The sequence below is a fragment of the Buteo buteo genome, chromosome 15 (assembly GCF_964188355.1).
Source record: "Buteo buteo chromosome 15, bButBut1.hap1.1, whole genome shotgun sequence".
Taxonomy (NCBI): domain Eukaryota; kingdom Metazoa; phylum Chordata; class Aves; order Accipitriformes; family Accipitridae; genus Buteo; species Buteo buteo.
In genome coordinates, this window is record NC_134185.1 from 16,410,332 (window position 1) to 16,437,496 (window position 27,165).

The following is a 27,165-nucleotide window of genomic DNA, read 5'->3' on the forward strand; positions in this document are numbered from 1 at the left end:
CAAATGCCACTTAATGAGTCCCTGGGTACTCTACCCATTGATTGGCTTAAAGCAACGGTAATCGTTACAAACCTTGATGCGAGTCACTTTGGATGTGGTTTTGCATTGCCCTGAAGATACCTACATACCCATGACCTACCCGCTCATTTCCCACAGGAAAGCTGCTGAAGTATGGCAAGTTCAAATAACAGGCAAGACCAGCCCGAAAACACAGAAGGCTGGCGACATACCAGAAGAACAGCGGAGGCTCTGACATTCGCCGATCCGCTGCAGCCTGATGGAACTGCCAATAGAGCTGCGCAGCATCAGGACCGAGCTGGGGACTTTAATGTCAAAGGAGTCTCCGTGCTGACAAGGATGCTGACAACCATTGAGCACCTGTCACTACTAGCATGCAGACTGAAACAGATATAATGTGTATTTTACAGTCGTGTTCCTGCCATTTAACACGGCCATTCTTTTCAGAAAATACTGCGCATTGCTCAGCCTGAAATTGGACTGGAACATCAGATGCATCTTACAAAATGTAAAGTACGCGGCTGTTCTGTTCCACAACAAGGGAAACTTCAAGGGTTTTTATTTGTGCTTCTGAGATACAGAAAAGACTCTTCTACATTGTCTGTAGCCCTATTTTGCTTTGTAGCTGGAAATACACACTGTGCAAAAAAGAACATAGTCTGGGATTCACATCACAAATAGCTGTGCATCATACTTAAAACATGCATCACTGTTAGGACTTTAATCTGTACGAGCTCGAAAATGGGAGTTAGTTTCACAATGTATTAACAATAAAAGTCTGTGGGTTTCTACAGGATATACAACAGTTTCTAGCAGAAAAAACCCAAGCAATATACAAGGGACAAAATAATCTACTGCTAATAAGTGGAATTCCTACAACAGCACTAGTCAACAATATTTGTATGCATGGGTATTATAATTTATATTGTTTTTTTGAAATATAAATTTACTTGTTTTCAGAAAGTTTACAGTTAAATGCTTTACTTAGTTTCCTCTGTTTGTTATATTCCAACAAAACTTGGCAGGAACGTGACCCTTTGTCATACCGCCATGAAGAAGTATCTGATCCCTTGCACTGAAAGTCTGGCAGATACACAACGGGGACATAGCATGGGGTGTTCATGGAGACCATTTCAGACATCTAATTTAGGTGTCTCCAGGGAGCAGTTAGAAACACCCAACACTTGACATGTATAGAACCTCAGCTTCCAACTTGGCCTTCTAAGATTTGATTTCCCAAAGGCAGCCTAAAAGTAGATGCTATGAGTAAGTCTTCCTCACATGTATCTTTGCAGAGGTCTTAAAAGTCACTGTCCGCTCACTTGCTTTACTTTCATTCATGTTTTTAAATAAAAAGGTAGCTAGGGAATTAAACACAAGAGCATTAAGACGTCATTATTAAAGAGGTAACACTTAAGAACACTTTAAAGCTAGTAAATGTGTAAATATCCAATACATTTTAAATAACATACTTAAGCAAATGCTACAGTTGGATCATTAACGCCGAATAAACAAGTTACTCCAAGAGAATGAGACATAGTCTTTACTATTTAACTTAGGGAAAGCTATGAGCTTTAGAACCTACTCAGGTGCAGAAATTAAAAGCTAAATCCCCAAACCCCTCTCTACAAACCTTAAATATCAGAGCTAAATAAATCAGTCCCTGACTGCACACACAGTACTAAACGGGGTTTCTGCAGGTATTCAGGTGACTCCACAGGAAAGCTGAATACTTTGCTGCATTCCACCATGTTTTTTAGTAAGGGTTTCCAGACTGGAATTTAAACACTGGCCTGAAAGGTTGGCAAGCAGCAATATCTTTCCTTAATTGACACAAACAGTGCAAAAGTGAACAGTCACTCTGAACAGCTTGTAGGATGTGAGATCAATTCCACACTCCCTCTTCTTGAGAGAGGAGTGAAATAGGTAGGAAGACAGATATTCATAGTTATCTTGATTAGATAACTGAGCTACTTTTGTTAACTTGAACAGGAATTTGACACATCTCTCAGAATACCTTTTTTAGTCGCTCTCTAATTTGAGACAGTCCTTACTGTATTGATGTGCACTGAGTCCACATTTTCAAGGGTCTTTTCACAACCTATAAAACCTAAAGTATTATTTTAAACAATTATTTTAAAAAACCAATCAACTTTAAAAAAAGCACTAGGAATGTGGGTAATAGAAGGGAGCTTGGTAGAACACCGTATCATACCATCACAAATTGTGCCAAGTCAAGCCCAAGAGTAAACAACTGCTTACTCAACTTTAATTATACTGGTTATATCAATTCCTCTTCTGGGGCGCATACATGCCCACATACAACTCAGATTTCTTTCAGAAGCAGTGTCTGTTCTTCTGTAACTGAGGTGGGGTTTGCATATGTCAAGAAAGAAGAAAAGTCCCTTATGCATGCCTAGTTGTGCCACAGTCAATTGAGAATCCATGTGGCAAAGGACATGAAAATAGCAGGAGAGAATGGCAGCTCACAGAATCTATATGCACTACATATAGAAGGACTATCATTGTAATAACCTGTCTGTTTCAAGCCATCTGTCTGTACAATTCATCTCTGACTTGCAATACAAGATGAGTGATAACACTCCTATTTAAGCAAAGGAGAAGAGCAAAGCAATCACCCAACCCTGAACCTGTAGCACAGGCCAAACTTCAGATGTTACCCAGAGGCCACCTAAATTCTGGATCAGCAAGCTTTAACCTGAAGAGAGTCTAATTTCACTTTCTCAGCCAGAGACAGTCAAATCAAAACTACCCATGTAATACCATTCTCGAGCCTAGTAGCCAAGACACGTAGTTTGGAGATCTTTTGAGTTTTCCAGAACCAAAGGTAAGGTTTGGCTTTGAACCTGCTTCCCTTTACAGAGACTGAGAAAAGAGTGGATGATTTAAAAAAAAATAAAATAAAAAAAAAAACCACCAAACCAAAACAACCCACTCTGGAAACAAACTTAAGGTGAGAATTACTTTTTCTTTGTGGAGTAATGTATGGCATGGCTTCAGTGGTCTAAATTTTTTCTGCCATCCAACCCAAAACAAAACCTACTAAAATAATCACTTTTATAAGATGGCACAGACAACAGGAAGAGTCCAAAGGGGCCAAATAAAATGATGTACCCTGTCCTCCATTCCCAGGAAAGGTGTTTTCAGATGAGGAAAACATACAGTGCAGGAGTTGCTTTAAGAGAGAAGACTCTGATGTCGAACTGATCAGAAGGATATGATACTGCTGCTAAACACAACCTTACAGAGCAGATGATAGAAATATTTTAGGGTATGGCAGTTAGTCCTAAACCTCAGAAAAGGGAAGCAGACTGCCTGAGGAGTCTCTGAAGTCTTTATGAACAGGTCAGACAAACATCTGTCTGAAGGGACATCAAGAGAGTTGATCCTGCCTTGGACAAGAGAAGAGATGAGATTACCGCTTAAAATCCTAACAGTCCACATGAGACCAACGAGTGGTCTGCCCAAACATGAAAGTCCTCCACTCTGTGACACAGACCAGCCTGGAAGACATTTATGCGTTGTGTATACTTCAACTAAATAGCTGATACTGGACTAACTTGTATCCTACCTGCCTCTGTAAAGACCTTAGACATCACACACAAGTTTTGACTTAGGTGTTGCAGGAGCGTTGCTGGTTTGAACAGACCACCCATCAGTGGAGAAACCACATACTGGTGCCAGAGTAATACACTTGGCAAGACTGAGTCTTGCTTGACTTGTTTCAGGATTTTTTTGCATTCATGATCCAGCAGGAAACGCAAATAATTTCTGATGTTAGTATGATGAGGAAAGCATCCAACAGAGAGCCCGAGCTCAATATCTGTTCAAACAGAAAACCCTTCTGTCTGTGGCAGACGTGTCTCACCTGTGAAAGATGCACTTTAAACATTTGACCATTTACTCATTGCAGCGTCATTGTCAAGTAGTCCGAGATTAAAAAAAAAAATACAAAAGTTTTAAAAAAATACCAATTATGCACTATAATATGGCTATCACATGAAGGCTGCACTATAATAAAAGGCATGAAAATAAGTGCACCACAGCATGCCTTTGGAGGATTAAAGGAAGAGCTTAAGAAAAACAACAAAGTTTTACTTTTAGGGTTGGGATAGGGAAGAAACAGTCTGCACCTTTTTGTAAACTTTCTTTTTATAGAGAAAGCTTAAAAACTACTTTTACAATTGTTACTTTTGTTTGTTGGGAACAAACAACGGGCTGGTTTTACCCCCCTTCTCAGAAGAACCGTGTCTGACATAAGTCAGGAATTCTTCCAGCCTCTCAATGAAACAACTTGAAAGCCTGAATCTTTTACAAGACATTTATTCTCCTGCAATTTTTTCTTCAAAATTTTCAATGAAATGAATGCTGAAAGTAATCTTAAAGTCTCATTAAAGACTGCTGCCTCCCTCTTTCAAATATGGTTTCCCTTGCTTGCTCTGATTTTAAATCACAGAGTTACTAATTCTCCAGTTCACCTCTTTGTTCAAGAAAAAATTTAATTATGCAGGACTTAAATTTGGGGGTTTTAAAATTAAAAATTTAAGTTAGGTGTAGAAAAAAAAAATCCTTTAATACCCCCCCAATTGCATTACATGAGACAACACCCAAAGCTCTATTATTTTTTCTTACCATTTCCAAATGACGACCTCATCTCTAGCCCTCCCTGCCCTATCCCCCCCAAACCCTGTTGTCTCCACTTACGTTCAAATACTTATATAACGTTAGTTGCAGGCAGATATCAGATAACATGCCTACATTTGCAAGCTCACCACAACAAGAATATTGCATTTTCCCACAATATCAAAGAATTAATATAACAACGTTCCTAAAGACCACAATTTCTTTTTCTTATTTCAGTTACTTATATCTCCATTAAAAAATACATCTTGAAGAGTCTTTGCAGTGAGTTGCCTCTGCATATACATTTATGAGGTTGTTACATTTAATAACAGGTTCTATCACAGTATTTACCCACATTTCTAGGTCGTATTTTCATCTTACTCTACAGATCCATGTTAAAATATTGTAAAAAATATTTGCTTTTAAGTTAGAATCAGGGTCTTTAGGACTATATTAAACAACTGTACTGGATAACATATTTAGACAAGCTTATTCCACAAACAATCTTCTTTTCATAAGACAAACAGGAAAAGCATCAAAACATTTGATCAGCCTGCTAGTAAAGAACTGTGGAACCCTGAACACCCAGTACCCAATCACCAGCTGCCACATGCTGTTTGTGTACAAATCAAATTTACATTTCCCAACACATTTAGCTAAAAGTTGATACAGCAATTAGGCAATTACTATAGGACACCAAACACTCAGTATGCATTTGATACCATGCAGTTATATTTTGGGAACCTGTTTATCTGACCGAGCACCTGACGATATTATTCCATCTAGTAACAACTAATAATCTGAGAGAAAATCAAAGACAGAAAATTCAGCTTTGCCTGAATGAGGAGGGGTAAATGTGGTAATAAGGAGGTAACTCTGCAGGATACTTGAAGTATTCTGTCTTCCTAATAAAAGTCATAGTCATTGGCTTTTGAATGAATTCCTTAAAATTCTTGGAACCTGAGAAGCAGACAGACAGAAAGGAGAACTGGAGAACTACAGACTAAGGCCAGGCCAATGAAATCTTCCATGTTTCCCTCAGCCCATCAATCACATCCATATTCTCAGAAGCTGAACCTTCAGCTGCACAGGAAGCTCCTCTGTTCATGATCTCGGCAGGAGCTTCCCTTTTGTTCCCAAAAAGTTTAAATTTACAGCAAGGGAGGTTGGGACCAGGTGACTCAGCCAGACACACAACTGTGGGAACAGATTAGTTCAAAACAGCTCAAACTTCAGCACACACATCATGAATGCTACTTCTGCCGCTGCGGAGACAAACGCCCTTCCCGCGCAATTGCCTTATCCTGCACACACATTACTGTGTACAAAATGACTTTAGGAATTTTCCTTATAGGTAACGCAAGGCCTCCGGCATGCCACAGACTAGAATTATCCTGTTGGAGACCCAAGTGAGACACACCACACGTACAAAAGACATGTTTTCCTGCATGCAGTCACAAAGTAAAGATAATATAGAAATTAGCAAGTTAACATGCCCAACAGGTTAAGAACTCCTTCCTTAAAATAATAGTAAAAAAGATCTGCAAAGTTATCACAAGTAGAACCAAACCTCTTAATGCTCAACACACATGCATGAAGAACCTCATGGTAAAGTCAAAAGCAGACTATCAAGATGATTGGAAAGCAGATAGGAAGGAAACCATGATTTGCTTTAAGAAAACTACAAACAAGCTCTTGGCAAATCAAGAAAAGAAATCATGCTTGTGGTACTTACCACCTGACACTGAGATAATCATCTCACACAGGTTATTTATTGGGATTGAGTAATCTGACTCAAAAGGGTATATGGAATTTTTTACACAACAGCCTGGCTACCAGAATCAAGGCCAAACTTTCTGAAGGGCAGACTAGCAAATACAAGTTTATCCCCTTCCCAATTTCACACCAACAGTTCAAACCTCCTTTGGTAAGACCCATCCTACTTAACAACAGTCACATCCTGCTTTTCACCGAGGATGTGTTCCTGAAAAGTGCAATGGTTAGTGATCCCACGGGCAGCAAAGTAGTTTTCCCCTATAAGAATTAATGTAACAGTGGGGACACGTGCAGGGACCTAAGAAACACACACTGGTTAGTACAGACAGGTCACACCGTGCTGAGCCCCACGTCTCAGCAAGAACCCTTCAGACAGAAAAAGGCTGCTGCGGTGGTCTACGGCCGAGCCTTTGGAGAGAGCCCCTCCTCAAAACCACCACCACGGGAAACATCCTGAGCTGTCCTCTTCCGTACGGCAGCGTCCCCTCACTTTACTGCAAACTGACATATACAACCTCTGCCAAAATATTTCAGAAAATGAACCAAATTACCTCTAATTTCAGGGAAAATGACTGAGACTCTTAACTAAATGTTAACTCTGCCTTAGGACTTCCAGAAATGCCTTAGTGAATAACAACTGCAAGGAATCTTGATGGCAGCACATCACTTCATTCATTTTTTTAAGACTACAGCTATTACTATATGTGACTAAGGTATCTGCGGAATGGCAATTGATTTCCATATGTAAAACCGGGTAAAAGGACATTCTAGTAAGACTCCTTCAAAAATAAGAAAACAACCACCAATGCTCCCCCCACCAGTAACACCGCTCAGCAACAGAGAGAAAGTTCTTCCCTCCAATTTTGGCTTCTAGCAGCAAAAATACTACAGAAACATTGTTACTGGTGTCTTCCATCAACTATTTGAAAATATACAATTATAATTTATCACAGTCTTCATGTTAAGCCAGTGAAGTTCTGTTTCACATGTAACACACCAAAAAAGGTTTTACCATATTAGAACTACCTGTGGCAAAAAAACCCAACCAACCAACAAAAACCTCAGATGAAAGCAGACAATTTTATTTCAATCTGAGTGCCACTATTGCTACAAATATTTGTAATTACAAACACCTCATGCAAATGTAAAAGGTAATCTTGTTAAGATCATCAAAAGTAATTCAAAATCTATATAAATTCAGAATACATTTTTTTTCCTCCCTTTGGCATTATATACCACAAAAAGAAAGCCAAATATCAACTGTTTGGGTGGGTGGGGGGGTTTGGCACAGTCTCTGAAAAAAACTATGTCAGAAATTACTTGGCATCTGCTATTCTAATACAGTAATTAAAAAACACATCAGATGCAAAGCCAGAATTCTGTAAACTTCTATTAAACCGTTCATTTTGAAAGGTACAACAGGGTAAATCAATATTGCCTATAACAAGGTAAACAAAACTACTTCATGAATTTCAAGGTATTGTACCTCAGCATTTAAAAACCAACCTACAATAGTCCCCAAAAGCAATTATTCTCACAGAAAGAAGAATGTAATACATTAATAATGCAGAAACAAAAGGTATAGTAATGGTGAAATAAAATTCTTATCTAAATCTGCTCCAGTAAATAAACTGTAAAATGTGCATCTGGTCTTTTATTTTTCCCCTCCCTCCACCCCCAATGACATTTTAAGGCATCAAGATCATTTCAGTTATATACTTGTTGGGTACTATGATACTTTGAAACAACTATGTTAAAGATATGAGGGAATTTGAGAGGCTGAGAGAGATGAGATGGTATGTGTGCTTAAACACAAGAGTCATTGGTTTAACCAGTTAAAAAAGAACACAAAATGAATTTTAGATACTTATACAGTGCTAGCTTTAGTTTTCAGGAAAAGTTTTCATACCTGCTGGCTTCCCAGAAAGCACTCATTTTCAGACTACTTCTAAGGATAAATACTTATCCTCAGTATCTTATTTTTGACAGAAAGAACACGTCTTGGGACAGTACACGAACATTCAATAACACACAAAATACATAATATACTGTTTCTGGAAACTAAAATTGAATCCAGAGGTCTACAAAGCTATCCAAGTTGTTCACCTTCTTTTGGTTTCTATTTTCACTTCTCCATATGTTAGTTTTCAGTTAAATGAAATGTTACAGAAAATGTCAATTACAGAAAATGGCAGGGAATCACATGCCAAATTAGAACTAAATGGTGGCCAAATTTGTTTTATGCTTATGTCCTTCAGTTCCCTGAGCTACCTGGTGCCACTTCATGAGGAAGCAAATAGAAGAGGTCACCCCATCCTTTACAAGGTCGTTTCTGTGGCCTTTAGGAAGAACAAGGTACCCGTATAGTCCCAGACAGAGATAACCACTGAAAGTCTCCAATCATTTAGTTCACAGAAATGCTTATACTTCTATGAGCAAGCTTTCTTTAGCAATCCTTTCCTCCACTTTTTCAGAGGAAAAAGGCTGAGCTTTGTAACTAACTGAACTTCCTGCAACTTCGAAAAGCATGTTATCAAGGCACAGTAGTTCAAGTCCCTACACACACCCCTACGTACAGTACCCTATACAGTACCATACAGATCAGAGAATCTCAACATCTTCTGCATATCTATCCTCATACCACAGCTACAAAATGAGAAAGGTGCTACTACGCCAATTTTACTGATGGGAAAAGCGTGGCATACAGAAACGGTGCGTCTCACAACTGGCCACTGCCCCGGTCACAGCCCAGGAGAACAAAAGCTCATAGGCTAAGTCAGTCCTCAGCGAGTGCCGTCACCACCAAGTCACGGAATCGCAGAAGAGCCGAGTGTTGGAAGGGACTTCTTCTGGAGACTGCTTAGCCCAGCCCCGCTGGCTCCAGCTCTGCGGGCCTCTCCAGCCAGACTGAAAAAAGCCGTCGACAGATGTAGGAGCCAGTCCCTTCACACCTCCTCAGCTGATGTTTGCAGAAGGGGATAACCCCCCACCCTGCCCTTCATTACCACAATCACAAGTGTGTTTAAGTGATGCCTTCTGGATAGAGACATTAATGCAAACAATTGTCAGGGATAGATTCAAAATAAACATGGCAGGAGAAACATTTTCCTGTACCGTATAAGCTGGCATTAGAACAGAAAGTCTGTTCTCCCTTCAAGCAGCCATCAGCTATCACCTTGGAAGATACAACGTGGAAAGAAACATGATGAAAAAGGTGAGAATCAGAATATATTTGTTAAAAATCAGCTCCCCCCTTCCTTCCTCCTGCCCCCACCCCAATGTACTCGGATTATTGGACCACCTTTGAGATGAAGAACTGGACAGTGATCAAACTTTTGCCTCCAAAACTTTGTGACACAGGTTTAAAAACAGATGCGATATGAACACCGTATGAGCATCAGGTAAGAGAAGAACAAGAGTACATGGAAATGAAAGTGGAATGAACCTTATTTTGAAAGGCAGATGTAGCCTTTCAAAAGTCAAAATTCTTGCCTCCTCACAAACAGGCACAGTGTAATTTGCAAGCCGGGATTCAGGACGTACAGGGGCACCTTTCTGTTCTCCACAGCTACTTGGCAGTGCCAGGGACACAGCAGGGACTGGGACACAGCAACACGGCAATTACTGAATTAATTCAATGAAAGTAATAGTCTCTGTAGTTAATTCAATTACTGTATTTTGGGTTTGCTTCATTTGGTCAAATTACACCCTCCCTTATGTCTGCAAATCTGTTTTACACCTTCATTCTTCCCCGTCACTCTTCACATTACAGGCTCAAATGACCAAATTCAGCCGATGAGCCCGACACGGGATCAGAAGGGCACCGTCAAGGCCCTGTGTTGCATGATTATCTGTCACCGGCTCAACCTCCTAACAAGAATGCACTTTCTAGCTAGAGGTTTTCTCTTTTTTTCCACTGTTTGCTTGTAACTCTTAATCCTAAAGATTTGTACCCAAGCCAATGAAATTTCATCCAAGCTGAAAAACCTCAGACAACTCTCAGAAGTGTAACACGACCCGTAACAGGTTATTTCTGAAAACTCTGTAGAACAATTTTATGGCAGCATTAACTCTTTCATTGCTCATAGCATAAGAAAATAAGAGCTGTTACATTTACTGCTAAGATTCTTATGCCTCTTCTTGGTATCTAAAGTTTCCACTGTCCTCTCATACAGCTGCCCAAGTTCCAAATTTGCTCTTGGTCAAAGGTATCAGAGATAAAATTCACAAATACAACATTTGCTTTAAAATGTGTGCTTTGTCCATTGTAATTTGATTTAAATTTAGTTCATTTTTTTATTTCAATTATAATACAAAAACTTTAAAAACCTTTTCTTCGCACATTATAAAGAATCCATAATGTCATGCAACATGAAATACAGAATCTTACATTAAAATTTACACCCAGCAATAAGGAGACTGTCAAGTTCTCCTACTGTAATTGTGGCTTCAGTTTCTTTAAAATACGATTTTGGCTACATTATTTATATGGATGGAATACTTCATGATAAACATTAAATCAAGATAATATTCATACTCAAACCATAAAGATGTGCACTGTCAATTACAGTATACAATAATACCTCCATTGTTCATTGTATTCTTCAAATGTATCAATGCCAACAAGTGTTTAAATTATGCTGTGAATACACTCTCAGTGAATAAATATTAAGGAGTCATGTATCAGTAAATACCAAAACCACCAGCACAAAAATCCCACAAGTATAACAGTGGTCTTGAGCTAGCAGATATTACATTTATAAAACATTGAGATTAATTTCTTAAAGCAAGTTACAAATTATTTCAAGCATACACATAATCGAACAACCTTTAAGAATGGCACCTTTAACAATGAACTTGAAGCACCGGAAAAATGAGCTGCACTTAGTGGGGAGGAGTATAGCAATACAGGACAATTTTTTTTTTTTTTTTTTTTTTTTTTTTGCTTGTTCAGCCTGGAACAAGTTACTGAAAGTCACTGGACTTTCCTTCTTGTAACAGAGAGGTTTGAATAATTCAAGGGTGTTGGAAGCTTCAATTCAGAGGTTTGAAACTGATTTTGCACACAGAAACTTGCACTCAGTAAGTCAAGGAAATAACATTATATATGGCCTTAAGAATCAGCAGGGTTAGGACCAAAGACCGTAAACACCTCCAGATGGTACAGCTATCTTCCAAAACAGCATTGCAGTGCAGTAAGTAGCAGAACACCAGAATTGTCCATTTCGCTAAAAATGTACACTTAAAAATTGGAGCGTTGATTAGAGAGACAATGGGAATATGTTTAAATACAAAACCTATTCAAAGAAAACAGCTAAAATAACAAGGAACTGTCATAAATGCTCAGATGATTACATAATACGTTGTCAATTTTATTAAGCTTCCGTTTTCCTCAAAATCTGTTTTTCTGTATCTAACACAAAAATCATTAACAGTAGTCAATCTTCTGCAGAGTATTTTCTCAGAATTCATCCATTAGTGTCACAGTAATCATATAAACAGAAAAAGTACAACAAATAATTTAAATTTAAAGTTAAAAGCAATTTTTCTCTTTTTTTTAGCATTAAAAAACAATAAAATAAAAGGCAAGAGTACTGCAAGACACAGTCTGAGTAAGGAAATCCTACTCCTGGGCAGGTACATGTGAGTTTGGTTTTATTTAATCAAAATACTATTTCTTTTATTAAAATGTTAATGCTGTACTTTATAAAGCATCATACAAAACCAGAAACAGCTTTAACACATACTGATAAAAAGGATGGAGAACGTTCATTCCATATCCTATGTTATTTAATCACATGCCCAAATTCACAACCAAAAGAGCAAGTTGTGCTATCTACCCAGATGTGCCCTAACACAACACTGCATTTTTGACAGAGACTGACAACTGTGGAGTAGGAAAAAGACCCCTTTTTCACTGGCATCACAAATAACATGCAGAGAAGGGCCCTCCTTTAAAAGTCAATTACAGCATTAAGTCCTATTTTGCTTTTCCTGTTCTCTTTAGTGTTGCCCCTTTTAAAAAATATGTTCACTTCACTTAAATCAACCTAAGTGTTTACCTCGGTCAGTTGTAACAATAAATTAATCAGTTTAATAAATTAAACAGTAAATCCCTGTTTACAAGCATAAAAGGCAGTCTCCCTCCTAATCTGATCTAATTTTACTATGCTTCAATTCCAAAGACTGCCTCTAATTGTGCAGTACAAAAAGAATATTATGATATTTCACTGGAGAAATTTTGGTCAACTTTACGGATTTGTTCTCTGCATATTCATTCCCTCTTCACATTTTGGCAACTACTTCAAAATCTCCAATAATATCAGAAACATAGTACCCCATTTTTACATCAAGGTGGTTAACACAGGATGAACAGGGATGCCATCCTTCTGCCACAAAAAATGACAACACACTGATAATTAGGGTAGGACCTGTACATTTGCCATTCTAGAATATGATGCGAGAAAAAAATTTAGATCAAGAGACTTGGTGCTTTATTTTGTTTGTTCTTTGGTTTATTTTTAAGAAAAAAAGCAAACCACTGATCTGTTTAGGAAGATGATGGGCTAAATGGAATGAACGAATTTTTCTTTTGGTTTCTTTTTTTTTGGATTTTGAGACAGAACTTTTACAGAGGACGATAACACACACATCAGCTCTGTTCTCACCTTCTTTCTTTCTCTTAATAATCACATATTTGTTATCAGTCAGCAGTTTTCCTTAGTAGATTCACAGCCTCAGATTGTTTTCTCTGAGCAGGTCCAGTTGGCAACAATACAACATCAAGCTCTTGATTAAACATTAGCATCGTTCCATTGTTTGCTTAGAAACTCCAACAATGAAGATGCAGTAGTAGCAGAAATTTCACAAAAATCAAGAACACTACTGTATTTAGTAGTGTTTTATCTGTACTATCAAGAACATACAGTTCATTGACAAGTTTCAGAGAAGTCTAAATCACTTCAGAGTATGCTTGATCAATCCATCCTGCCTTTTTTGCATCTAGATACCAGTCACTACCTAGCATCTCTGTATCAGCTGAAGAATACAGAAGGAATGGCAGCCTATTTTGTATAGAAAACCAAAGATTTGCATTAAGAGAAGCTAATGTTGAGAAAGGTAATGTTATTTCTACAAATCTGTGACTTTTATAACTCTAATCCTCTAATTCAAATTCTATGCTACCTTTTCATTCTTTCCCTTTTACTTTTCCACCTGTGAGGCACAACTTATATGTTAAGTGGTTTCATATTTACAAATAACACAAAAGCATCCTCACCAATTTACCTATTCAAATTTCTAGAAATTTCTCTTCCATGGTTTGTTAGGAACAGTGCCTTTTGTTTATACTTATGTATAAAATAGAAGCACAATCTTAAGTAAGCTTGATTACAAATCAATGTTCTCGTCAGGTACAAGCAGATGCATGTCCATACACATGAAAAGCGGAAATGAATCTTCACAACGTAAGGGCTTCAAAGTCAGGAAATCTTTACCATCTACATTCAATCTAATTTCAAGCTCTGTTCAGCAAAATGATAGCTGAGAAGTGACAGTTACCAATCATTTTCAGAGTATACCTCAGCTGCTGCACTATTACAAGCATGAAGTCTCAAATTTTAGAAGTTACCTGAGTAGAATCAAGAAGATTATGATCAATCAACAGTAGAAAAAAATAAAATTACACAATCTTTACCTCTGATACAATGATCTTTCCTGGATCTGAAAAAGCCTTGTGAATTAGAGCCCACTGTCAAAACGAGGTTAGGAGATTTCTCCAAGATTTACAGAAAGACTAGTGATCTAGAAACAGAACAGATACACCCAAGCCACTGATTCAGCTCTATACAAAAGGCACTTAAAAGCAGGGCTCACCAATTTATTTTATTTTCTAGTTTGTACAAAATAATAATTGCTTCAATACACAGAGCAACTACCATAAAGTAACAAGTTATTGAGGGGCACTGGCTTCATAGTGACTGCCTGCATACCCCACAGCAAATGCCCATCACTCCAGGTAGCCTGCCCTTTAATCTGACTACCTTGCATTATGAAATCACAGTTACAGATAGCTAGCTGGGACACAAACGTACATGTGATTTACCAAAAAAAGGACAACAAGATGCAACTAACTTTGTAGCATGTGTGTTAGGTGTGAACTGCTTAAAATGGAATGAGGTAGTGTAACTTCAGACGACCCTTGGACATCTAGGAGACAGAACCTACTGTTCCAGCTCCAGTTCTTCAATTACACTACAGCGTACCAACCCCACACAATCCAGTGTCACAACCTCACTCCTGTGTATCAAAAGCATAAGCAGAAGTAACACACACACAAGAAAATTCTTCTTAAAATGTTCACCTGGAGCTAAAAGCTAGAAAAAACTGCAGAGACATGTTCCCCCCCATTTTGGAGGCCTACTAAACAGTAGTGTTTGCAACAAGAGAAGCACAAGTATGAGAGCTTCCATGTAAACCAGAGTAGTACAGTTGTAATACATAAGTAATGTAGCTAGTGAGAAGGAATGGAACTGGTTCTGATTCAAACTGCTGTATTTACTAGGATACAGCATTTTTAAAATGTAGTAAACTACAACAGTGGAGAAACCCGTAGCATGTAAAACCATTCCATCTTAGATAGGAAATGTGTTGCAGCAAACAATAACAACCCTGATTCGGGCAGTTCAGTAACTGTATAAAGAAGTAATTTTTACACTGTAAATGAAAAGTATTTTTAAAAAAATTTGTGTTCCATGTCTCACATACTACTACTATACAAAGACAGTAGGAATCTAGTAATTAGCAAGGCACTCTAAAGGAAAGAATGTTGAGAATTACAGTAAGTTACTAAACATGATAATTTCCCAATTATATTGCCAAATACAGTCTGACTGGAGTACACTTCAAAACAAGAGAAAAGATTTCACATTTCTGATTTCACTACATTGCTTAAAACAGCTGGTGAAAAGTCACCAATTTTCCATGCAAGTAAAAACATGGAGGCTTTTTATTTATTTTTGTTAAATCCACAAGCTATTTAGAAAATAAAAATATCCTATGGCTTTTGAAACTATCTTTGAATTTTCTGAATTTACCTTTGAATTTACATGCAAAATTCTAATTCACTTCTTCATTAATTGAAAAAAAAATTACAACTTTATCAGGATTAAAAGTATTTATTGCAAAGGTTAAAAATACTTGTTCCTACCTCCACTTTTGTTCGGTAGAGAATGAGACGTTTTAGGCTGCCCACTTTGGCTATGTGGTTGAAAGCCTGAGGTGGTATTTTATCACATGATGAGAGATTTAATTCCTGAAGATTTGGACACATTTCAGTAATGACCTCCAAGCATGTTTCATTGAGGAAATGGCCACAAGACAACTCTAGACGTACTAGTTCAGAGCCACAAACTTTCAAGAACCTGCAAAAAACACATTTTAAGTGAAAAATAAACATACTTTCAGGTGAGAGTCTGAATATTGTCAAAACCTTATGCATGTAAACCAGGAAATAATTCCTTTCAACAATGAAAAGCCTACAGACCACAGCTCTTATGTCAGCTCAGTTAACTAACGGAAAACATGATTAGGTTAAAGTACATTAATCATAACCACTCTGAAGTTACTTCTGAATCAAATCTGTACAAATCCAGAAGAGACCAAACCAATTAGGTGTTGAGTTAGAGAGCAGTATTAAAAAAAAAAAGGTAGTCTGAGAATCAAGGCTGTTTCATCAACATTGACTTGATACTGTATATAACCTACATATTATACAATGTTTCATACAAAGAGATATTTGACTACATTTTAAGAAACACAGAAGGCTATATAATGCTGTACATGGCATAAGGAGGCTAATGTCACTAAAGCAGTCTTAAAAAACTTGAAAATTAATTGCAAAAATCCTTGGGGGTGAGAACAGTATAGAGAGGGTTTTTTATTAAATTAACATCAGTCTTGAAAACTGTTTCAGTTTAGAAAGTTGGAACACGCTTCGTTCTTGCCATTTACTCTGAGACAATGAAGCAAAGTACAACACAGATAATGCTTGAAACGGTTTTAAATGGTCCCCAAAGCCAATTCTGACAATGGCCTGCAGGTTACCACCAATAATTTCATATTTATCTTTATCTCAGAAAAATCTGCAAATGTCAAGATGACATTAAACAAATAGTTTTAAATGGATGAACTACTCAGAAATATTTTAAGACTTTCACAAAAACATCTCATTTCTTTCATTAACAAGTAAGTCGAAATCAACACCTTGTAGCTGTTCTAGAACACAGAGATTGCTAAGGAATATTTCATATGACTTTCATTGGAATTATAAAAATTGAAGACAAAACATCCAAAATTTAGAAACTTTGATGGTCTCTGCATAAATTACACCTTCTGTCAGAGATCTTGCATCAGAAATTCAAACTCTATTATACCTAATCCAAGCTTTAGTTAAAAACACATAAGCTTATAACCCTTTTTGTTGCAAAGATAACATTCAAACTGTAAATAAATCACTAGGCTTGTAAGTTTGATATTTAATAGGAACCCCCCCGCCACGTTTGTCATGATTTTGTTATACTTTATTTTAATAGTTTCTCCAGTAGAATAAAAACTTAAGTTCCTAACCTATGGGCTGCAATGAGTTCCTCTTGTTACTTCCTACAATAATGGAGCTACTTGTGAGAGAGCATGAATTAATTTCTCATAATAAATATTCTGATCTGCTCTATTACCAGTTCTAGCCTACAAAAACCTTCAAGCAGACAAAGTAGCTTTAGGTTCTGACACTTTCACTGCACTTAGTTAGTATTACTTCTTGGGTTTAACTGATACAATAGAAGTAAATGCCAGAGAGACACAAGGCTTCTGCTTGCACAAAAACTCCCACTGCTACAACTAAACAGGTATTAACCTTCCCAAGACTTTGCTCCTGCTGAAACTTAGGACGACATAGCTGCTGGTCTTAAAAGCAGACACATTCAGGGAGGCATTCCTCAATGACACTAACAGTAGCATGGGACTTGAAGTCCATCTTTCAAGATCCAAGTTTTCAAACCTTCTCCTTTCCTTATTTTCTCATCACTCAAGTCATACTTGCCTTTCATCATCACCTTTCTTTATTCCTTTCATCTTGCACATTACACAGCCTTAGTTTGATTATGCAGATCCTACACAATACAGAGGGGAAAGGAGATTCCAGGGTGGCATCTCCATCCCTAGAGATTTCCAAGAGTCACCTGAAACCTTGACTGACCTGATCTAGCGTTGGGGACACTGGCACTTCAAGTGGGAGCTTGGAGTAGACGACCTTCAGAGGTCCCTAACATCCAACATTTCTATGAGCCTATGCAAACAGAAACAAAGAGAGCGTCTGAGACACGAAAGGGCAGACATAAGCCCCAGAGCCACAGGGGTTCTGCCAAGTATGGCCTTCAAACCTACTCTTCCACTATTTTTGTCTAACTCTGCAGTCTCCCTCTAGAATATATTTTAGCTTGTAAAATCAGAGTTTAATCAAACACCAAGGACTTATTTGCTGTTTTCATGCTGGATACAGAGAATTCACCTAGACTGGTAAGCCTTCTTACGCGAGTGTCAGAGCTGAAACGACATGACAATTCACAGCAATTAACATCAGGTATTTAAACATTAAAATGCTATTTTAGACTAGCAACAGAGTTCAACACTGCCATGGAGAAACACAGGATGGAAATCCCCTGGAAATCAGAGTTGAGCCATACGGATTCGTTGCTGATTACCAATTAGCCAATTCCTCTATTTAATGAGTGGTTTAACAATACATTCACACAGCTTCTTTCATCAACAAATTATCAGGTTTGTTTGAATGGTGGTATTTTCCATAAAACCTTGTCAATCGTCACTTATTATACCTCTAGCTTTTAATTTGCTAACGGATAAATATTTTATGAATTACTCCATTACAATAATGGATGTTAGGTTAACTGCCATATAATTTAACAGGGTTTGGCTGTTACAAATGTTGGTACAGATCAATGCTTTTCTCCTTCTAGGACTTAAAAGTTAACATTACCAAGTCAGGGAAACACTCAGTTAACCCCCTAGACTTGGAGAAGAACTCCAGGCTCACCAGCTTGAGGACTTACTACCCTCATAACATTTTATTTACATTCATTACACTTGAAACACAAAGGCAGAGTGAACACAGCAACAGCAACGAGCATTGCACTTCATGGCTTTGGTACCTTTTTGGAAAAGGTTATTTAGGAGACGTTAAAGAGAAAGGCAAGGGGGATATGGGACATGCAGCAGGGTACAAGAACGAGCTCACAGGCATGAAGTAAAGAGATGAACAGAAACAGGAGGAGGAATTTGAGGAAGTCACCAACCAGCACAGGACAGGGAACATTAGGCAGAACTGCAGAGTTCTCTGAATGATCAAGACACCCCAATCTGTGTTTGCACTTAACAGGCTGCTCAGGACAGAGGTTTTTGCTAACGTCTTTCTACATGGATCTCCAAAGCCATACAGCAAGGTACAACATGGGTTCTCGTGCTTTCAGAACGAATGTGGCATGGCCTTCATACTTCTGAGACTTAACAGACACTGAATGCCTGACTCTGACTTAGCTCATTTGAAAATAAACAACTCCCCAAAAGCACCTTCTACCCAAATCAACATATCTTCACATACCTCTCCTTTAATCACTGAGGATTGACTGGTTCCTCTTAGTCTCTCCTCCTTTCTGCACAGTCATCCATCCCTTTAGTTTTGCTTTTATCATCAATATTTTATACACACAATTTCTGAAGTAATTTCCCTTCATCCCTTCATGTTTGTTATGAAATATGACTAACTAAACAACCTAGAATAACGTGAACATGTACATTTATTTTGCTAGACACTGGATTGGGCCTTTCCCTCTAAATTTATCCTTGTTCTAGACTGCAGTATTTCAGGGGTTTTTTTGGCTGGGTTTTTTTGGCTTTGGGGGGGGGGGGGGGGCGGTGGGGGGAGGCATGGTTGTTTTTTGTTTGGTTTGGGTTTTTTGCAGGGGGGTTGTTTTGGTTCGGTTTAGGGGTTTCCTGTTTGTTTGTTTTTTAATTAAAAAAAAAAAGCTATCTCACTTTCTGTCACCTTCTGCCTGCTCTCAGGAACTGCTGTTCATTTTCCCCACCTTCAGCTTCAGCTTTTGGGAATTAAGTTAGTCCTAGTGAAATCCTTCTGAAACATCAAATATATCTACTAGCAGTTAGGACACCATTTGCTGATGCTGATGTTAATGTTAAACCCATCATAATCATGGGGCCACTTAGTCTGTTAAGAACTTCCAACCTTGTAATTCATGTCTGTATCATAAGCATATCCCATGAGCCAAAGAAGATCCAAAATTAAAATATCAAGATACAAGAGATAGCACCCTTCATGTCAGAACCGGCTCCATAAGACCTCCCAAACAAAATTCGCAAAATACCTTCAGACATATGCTTATGAGGGAACTGAACAAATCACATTTGATCCAATGGTTTCTAATGGAACTGCACTGGATCCAAAACCTACACTTCACTGTTAGCATAATGATCCCCACTTACTCGATATCCCATGGTTCAAAGTTACTGAAAACTCTACAACAGGGATCACAGTTCAGTTCTCTCTCATCTACTCATCCTTCCTAAACACAAACAGCTACCTAGTTTTATGTTCCTTTAGTACAACTATCCCAACAGGTTTCAATCATGCTGATTTTACCAAATCTATTTTCAATGAAAATCTTAGGTACTAATTTTTTAGTTATTGACATATAAACCACTGCATTTGGTGTTTAAGGCGGGGGGGGGAAGGAACAACTTCCACTTATGAACAACATAAGGTTGGATAGATTTTTTTTTTTTTTTTCCTTTAGCACTTTCCCTTGTAGTGTTGCCTTATGCTAGCATCCAGATCAGGGATGTTACCTCCATTACTTGACAGATATAACATTGCCCCATTTGCCTAGCCTTCCTTGGTATCTCCCTCCTAGAACCAGTATTTCATGAAAACACCCGTTTCAGTTTGCTTCAAGCCAACTACACACTCCCTCTAGCTACTCAGGTCTCCTGCTTTTTGGAGCCTGCCACCAGACAAGAATACTGTCAAAAAAACACTTGGATTTTATTCTTCCTCATTTCACTACTAAGATCTTGAGGTCTTCTCTTTATTACTGTAGTTCTATCTATATGATTACTCGCACAAACTCAGCAGAGCACTTCATAATCTCAACCTGTGTTGCAGTTACAGTCTTTCATTTAATCCAATGACTTGTGGATGTATATTAAAATACATTTTAATATACTTAAAGTCATGTTCAGATATTTTTACATTCACGGTGATGCTTTTCCTTTCAGGACTGCTGAGTTACACAACAGCAGCAGCATCTAGTACAGATAATTGTAATAAAAGTGTTAAGATTGGTATGACTGGAGAACAAATGGGTACATACAGGTGTAGAAGCATGAGAAAGAACAAATGGCAATGCAAGGGCCGGTAGGGCGGTGTGTGTTGGTGGAAGCCAGATGAGCAGGTCATCAAGATCCTTGAACATATATATGTGCAGTTTCTCAGGACACGCAGATTAGGAGATGAAGGACAGAGGTGGCACAGGATAGTGAGACTACACGCTAGACAAATTGCTTTGGACACACGTCTCAGTCGCCTTGGTGCATGCGAGCATGCATGCTTGAGAGTGAGACTGAGTAAAATAATTTTGTTTTTAAAATGAAGCCACCTTCCCTTCCTCTAAGCTATTCTAATTGTTACAGTGTTATTTTCTCCTCTAGCATATATTACACTCTTTTTTGGTCAGCAAACCTTAAAACATTGCATTCAAGTAAGGAGAATATTAAGTCTCCAATCTTGTGCTTTTCTCAACACAGATTAAACTATTTCAGTAGAAACATGCAAAACAAACATTATTACTTAATCTCGATTACAGCAACCCTAGGTATTATTAAAAAAATGTGGAAATTAAAGCAAGAGACAGACATGATTTTTAAATTGAGAATACCCGTAAAGTCACACATTACTCGAACTTTCTGTGACTATTTGATGTATGTTTCAGTAATTTCTATGACCTTCCTGCTCATTTGATTCATAGCAAAGCCTCATCAAGTTAAACACTGTCAAAATACACCTCTATTAAACAGCAACTAAAGCCTTCAAACGTTAACAAGAAAATTGTTAAAGAAACATTCCTCGATGTGCTTGACATGCAAACACTGCATCACTAACCTGAAAATAAAACACTATTAATTCATTTTCACAGTATAAAATGTTAGAAGTAAATAAAAATCCTAATACCTCAGATAGTTAAAGCAAAAGAGTTTAAACAAGCTAATGACATTATCAGTGATACAAAGAAATCTCCATGCAGAACTCTGTTCTTAAATTGTCATCGTCCTTGAGCTGTTTAAACCTCAGAGCATTTATTCAGCTTCTCGATATTTAGTATACCTCCAATCAACTTGCCTCACTTTTCCTACATAGGTCTTACCCTCCCCCGCTGATATTCCCCTGGCGTGAAGAAATTCACCATACCTCTAACGCCAAGAGAAATGCAGCGCTGCTTATGTAATGCTTGCTGTGAAATCTTTGCTTATTCCCTGTCACTTTGCATTCCAGACACTTGAGACTGCTCAGATACTCATTTCATTTGTCTTTCACTTTTCTGGATACTTTTAGTTCAATCTAAATGATAAAGTTTAGTTAATTTCTATTATATGCTGAAATGAAAAATTTATGATAGTCATTTTTAGCCCTAAGGAGTAGACGTTATCAATAAGTTAAAATACCTTCAGCTTTGCCTCAGGATGTTCATATGCCCGAAGCATTTTATCCTCTCATGATAATACAGTATTTGCTTCAGTCACATTTCTTAAAATTACTCTTTTAAAAAATTTTCTACTTTATTTTTGCAAGAAAACATATATTTTCAATTATTTCTTACCATCATGTCTGTATGAACCTTTTAAAGCAACACACAAATTTACACAAGCTACTTCTTTTAAGACTGTCATAAGAAACCACAGATAAAAACATTTTTTAAAGATGTTTGCCAAAATAAAATTTGAGCAATAATAGCATTTAAAGGTGCCCTGGCTTGCAAAAATCATAACCTAAATTGTATAGTTGTACCAATGAAACTAACTCTACCAGTTTTGAATTCGACAGTGCCAACTGTAACACCAAATGCTGAGAAAAGTGAAAAAAAAAAAAAACCAAAACAAAATAAAAAAAACAGGCCCTGTAAAAGTGAAATACTGTTATGAGGATAAGGTATTTCGGGTTTAGCATTTTGCCATTTCTATACTGCAGCAATTTGTAGTGTTTGTGAAGTTATTTACAGATTTCATTTAGCAAATAATGTTTTTTCTCCTTGAATTGACAAATGTAGGTTGGCCTTCTAAAAACAGCATAACAGAGTCCTTCAAATTGTTACTACTTCTAGGCAGAATTCTCTACACCTCCAAGTAGCTGGCTTGACAGCCATTCCTGGTCGCTTATTCAGCAACTTACCACAAAATTTATAAACCTGAAGTACTGGAACAAGCAATTTGGGCTCATTTCAACTCAATCTCAAGTTACAAAAAGACTTTTTCACCAATTAAATCCAAAATAAAAGATGCAGCTTGGTACTCTATAGGCACACCTCATTGCCTTATTTTAAAATTTCCTTTGCAGAAAGAAATAGAAAATTCCAAGACCAGACAGGGAGCCAAAGAGAGCAAGATAAAGAGAAGCCAACAAACAGATTCAGAAATGTTCATGCAGTAGGCAGCAAGAGAAGATTTTACACTAATAAATGTAGTGATACATGTCTTCTACTGTTATGTATAGAGACATACAGAAATACGTATTTAATTTCTGCAAAGAACAATTACAGTCTGAAAATCTGATTAAGTTTTTAGTAACAGTTAACATCAGCAGGTAACTGATAAGAGCAGCAACGCACTCTCCCCAGCCTGAGAGCCTCCTCTGTAATACTCATATTCTGAAGAATAAACTGGCAAGAAAATTTAAGTGTGAAACAGAATTCCTAGAAAAATCAAAGTTCTTTGGAAACTCTGTTTTGCATAATATCTCCCAAAAGTCAGGCTGAGTGAGGAACATCTAGGAGTTCAAAAGGAAAAATTGTGGGAGTTCATGACTACGTGTCCTGGATGCTGCAACACCCACGTCGTGGTGGTGGTATCGTAATGACAGCCAGGGCAACAGAACTAAAACATTACTTGACAGATTGCTCCTTTAAGGAACAGTATCTCTTACCAGGAAGCTACTTTTTTTGAAGAAAGTTACATTAATGCTTTTGAAAAGTAAGTGTTGTTCTAGTAAGTCTCCTTTATTAATAGATACTTCCACAGCAAATGAGCAGCAAATTTTCCCTTCCTGGAGGCCAGCAAATCTGACAAACATGCTGATGAAGAATGTCAAAAGGAAAATTTGTGTTTGGAAATTTTACTAGAAAAGACACTTGTACAGAACTGAGTTGCAAAATTATTTCTGTATTAGGTAAAAGGAAACTTTCAAAATGAGACCTAATTACGGTGGAGAATTTTTGATTCAGAAGTGAAAATTCTGAGCAGAAGTCACACCTGAAAATTATTTACCTTACAACTTGGTTTCAAAAATTTACGATTGAACTGCATCTCCCATTCCCAGACTGCATGTATCTCTTCCAAGAAATACTTTTTCCTAGAAATACAGATAACTTCACAATTGTATCAGTGTCCAAGAACACTTTCCCCCTTGTTACAAATAAATATCACCTGTTATAATGAATATAAATTGACCATGCTTATTCACAGATTATTAATAGTCAAACAATGAATATTTATTATTTTAGAAATGCTGACTATACATAAGTGCTGCTACTAGTTCAGCACTGAAGTAAAAAAAAGTCATTAACGATAAAGCTATTTTCAACTAAGTGGAAGTCAGAAATGCCAGAACTGCAAAGTTTGTAATTCTCTGAATTTAGACATTCATTTCTTTCAGGACTACAAAAATTTTTAGCAGTACTGCATGTTCAAAAAAAAATCATGAAAGATGCACATACTTTCAAGTTTTTAAATGACAGATTTAATAGCTAAGCATCAGAAAGCAAGCACTTCATGATTTCAGAGTTCAATTCTCAATTAAAGCTTGCATATTTATCCTCTGCCTAATGTACCCAGTATGAAATCCAAATTTAGAAGAAATGTTTGTACCCCATTCAACAACTAGCTGATGTTTATCTCCTTTTTCTACCAACAAGCACAAAAGAGCATAGGGCTCCTGGATTATACTGGAAGGTCAGGAAAAAACGAAGCAACATTCTCATCTTGACAAAGTATTTCTTTAAATTATTTTAATTCCCCAGGGAAGGCACCCAGGCACCAAAGGAAAGAAAATGTTCGAATACTTGATTTAACCTTTTCATTCAGAAAACAAATGAGAGTTAAGACAATTTTTTTGAGATATATTAAACATTTCTGTTTCTTATCAGTCAAGTTCTGCTTTCACCTGCCATTGCTGATTACCTCTTAGTTGAAGCAGCAATTTTTTGCTTAAATGAAATGCATTGATAGATGCTGTTTAACTAATGCAAACGAGCAAAGAAGCAAGAAATGATATGTTAAGAAAGCAGAGAACACGGCTGTTATACAGAGAAGAATCCCTGTGAATTTGCTATTTTAATGACCTACAGCACAGTCGTATTTTCAGCTCAGTGGAAGATGCACATGCAAACTCCCTGTTTCCCAACAGGGCTAATGTTTTAAATCATTTTTATGAAAATATTTGCATTTACATTGCACTCCAGTGATTACTTAGGGCCCATACCTTGTAAGCATGCACTGTAATCAGTTTATTACTGCAGCCATTCTAATACAGTCCTACTGATGACTCATTTGTACAAAGAACAACCGCAAACATTTTCTCCGTGAGACAGACTTTTGACAGCTTGGTTCTAGTGGAGTCTTTTAGAAGCCCAGGAGAAAGCAAAACACTGCTCCCCCTGGAAGAAGCCTTTCAGTCACAGGCAGTTTGGCACACGCAGACTCTACATATTGAAATGGACTTCCGCTGCTATATCTAGTATCTCTTACTGTTTTAGCTGTTGTTTTTTTCTACATCATAACAATCACACCCTCTATAGCAAATCAAAGACATTTCTTGTCTTTTAAAAAGGTTCCAAATACTTAGTGAAACTACTGTGCAGCAGCTCTGCAAACAGAGCTTGTCAAAATACTTCTGTACATTTAGCACTGACCTGCTAAATCCAGAAACAGAGATGGCTCCCCTGTTTCCAGTCCAAGATAAATTCAGCCACTGGATGAGAGTGCAGCGAGACTGTAGGTATTCCAGAGATGTGTCATTAATCCTTGCCCAGTAAGGTTGTAAACTGAGATGAATGTACTGTAGAGGATCACAGCAATGTTGATATAGCAGCTTACAAGTTTGCGCTAGTCTACACAGGTCTGGTACTGTAAGGTGACTCAAAATCAACTGGATGAGCTATATTAAAAACAGAAAAAAAGTCACAGATGGTCATATAGCACTTGAAGTGTTAAGGGAAAACTGCAAAAGAATAAGAAAAGATGTTCTAACTTCAAAGAAAAGTAAGTCCTTTTACTTAAAAGTAACTTTGCAAATAAATCATTGATTAACTATTAAATAGGACTGCACTGCCTTCTCAATTTGACAACATATTAAACAAGAAAGGAAAAAACAGATCAGCATATGAAAGTGACAGGAAGCTTTCAAATTAGAAGTTTCTTTACCCATGCTAATTTAAACAGTGATATATATGTAAACACTATGTTTACATATTTCCCTTCATAATGTCTGCACTGCCATTGATCAGAACACTGAATTGGCATCCTCTTTCTTCTCTAGATTTGGTTTTTAAGATGGTAGCATATTTGCAGAGTACATGGAAGAAAACATATTACGTCCCAGTTTCCCCACACCTTGAACTGATTTTAGATTTACTCCTCTGCTCCCTGGTTTAAAAATCGGTGTTTTGTCTTCTACCTTATAACCTTTCCCATCCATGCCAGACTATGCAACTAGGTAAAAAATTCAACATATTCACATCTTCTCTGACAAAGTAATCTCTTCCTTGCTGTAATACTTTTGAGAGCACTTCTGTTCTATGCCAGAGTCAAATCGGAAAAGCAAAACCCCTTTTTACCTTTATCAGATTGAATCATCTCAGCTTCAGAATAATCACCAGTCCTTCTGACTAGCACCACTACACATATTTTTGTAATGACTTATCTCACACTCAGAAATTAAAAAATATCCCATCTCCTATCATGGTCTGTTTTCCTTTCCACAGGAAAATGAACACACACAGACACATAAATACTTGCTTTAGGAAATAACAAAAATGCTCGACAACAAAGAAAAGTCTCCTTTAGCTTAGAAATTGAGAGAAAATACACTTGAAAAATGAAATCTAAAAAATCAATGTTTACTTTACCAGGGCTGTTTTTAACAGCTGTAAGTACCTGCACTCAAGTTATGTAACTAAAATTGACTAAGTGTTCTCAAGCAGAGTGGGAAACAGTAACTCACTGAAATGAATCAGTGTATATGGAAAAAAAAACCAAAACCAAAAACAAAACAAGACAAAAAAAAACAACAAAACCCCACAAATCAGCTTAAACTGAAGAGAGTCCTGTGGCCCTTTCAAAATACCTTAATGTCTTATATTTCATTTTAGTGTC

The 27,165-nt window shown here is 37.3% G+C and overlaps 1 protein-coding gene across 7 annotated transcripts in view; it reads right to left on the minus strand.

Moving 5' to 3' along the window:
* FBXL4 (F-box and leucine rich repeat protein 4) overlaps nt 1–27,165 on the minus strand; it is a 69,885-nt gene that overhangs the window by 19,366 nt on the left and 23,354 nt on the right. For all 7 annotated transcript variants that reach the window (XM_075046651.1, XM_075046649.1, XM_075046652.1 and 4 more), the window contains 2 exons: nt 25,704–25,948; nt 15,647–15,860 (listed from right to left, as the gene is read on the minus strand). In XM_075046651.1, the coding sequence (XP_074902752.1) occupies nt 15,647–15,860; nt 25,704–25,948 (459 nt within the window). The remainder of the gene's footprint in view (nt 1–15,646; nt 15,861–25,703; nt 25,949–27,165) is intronic.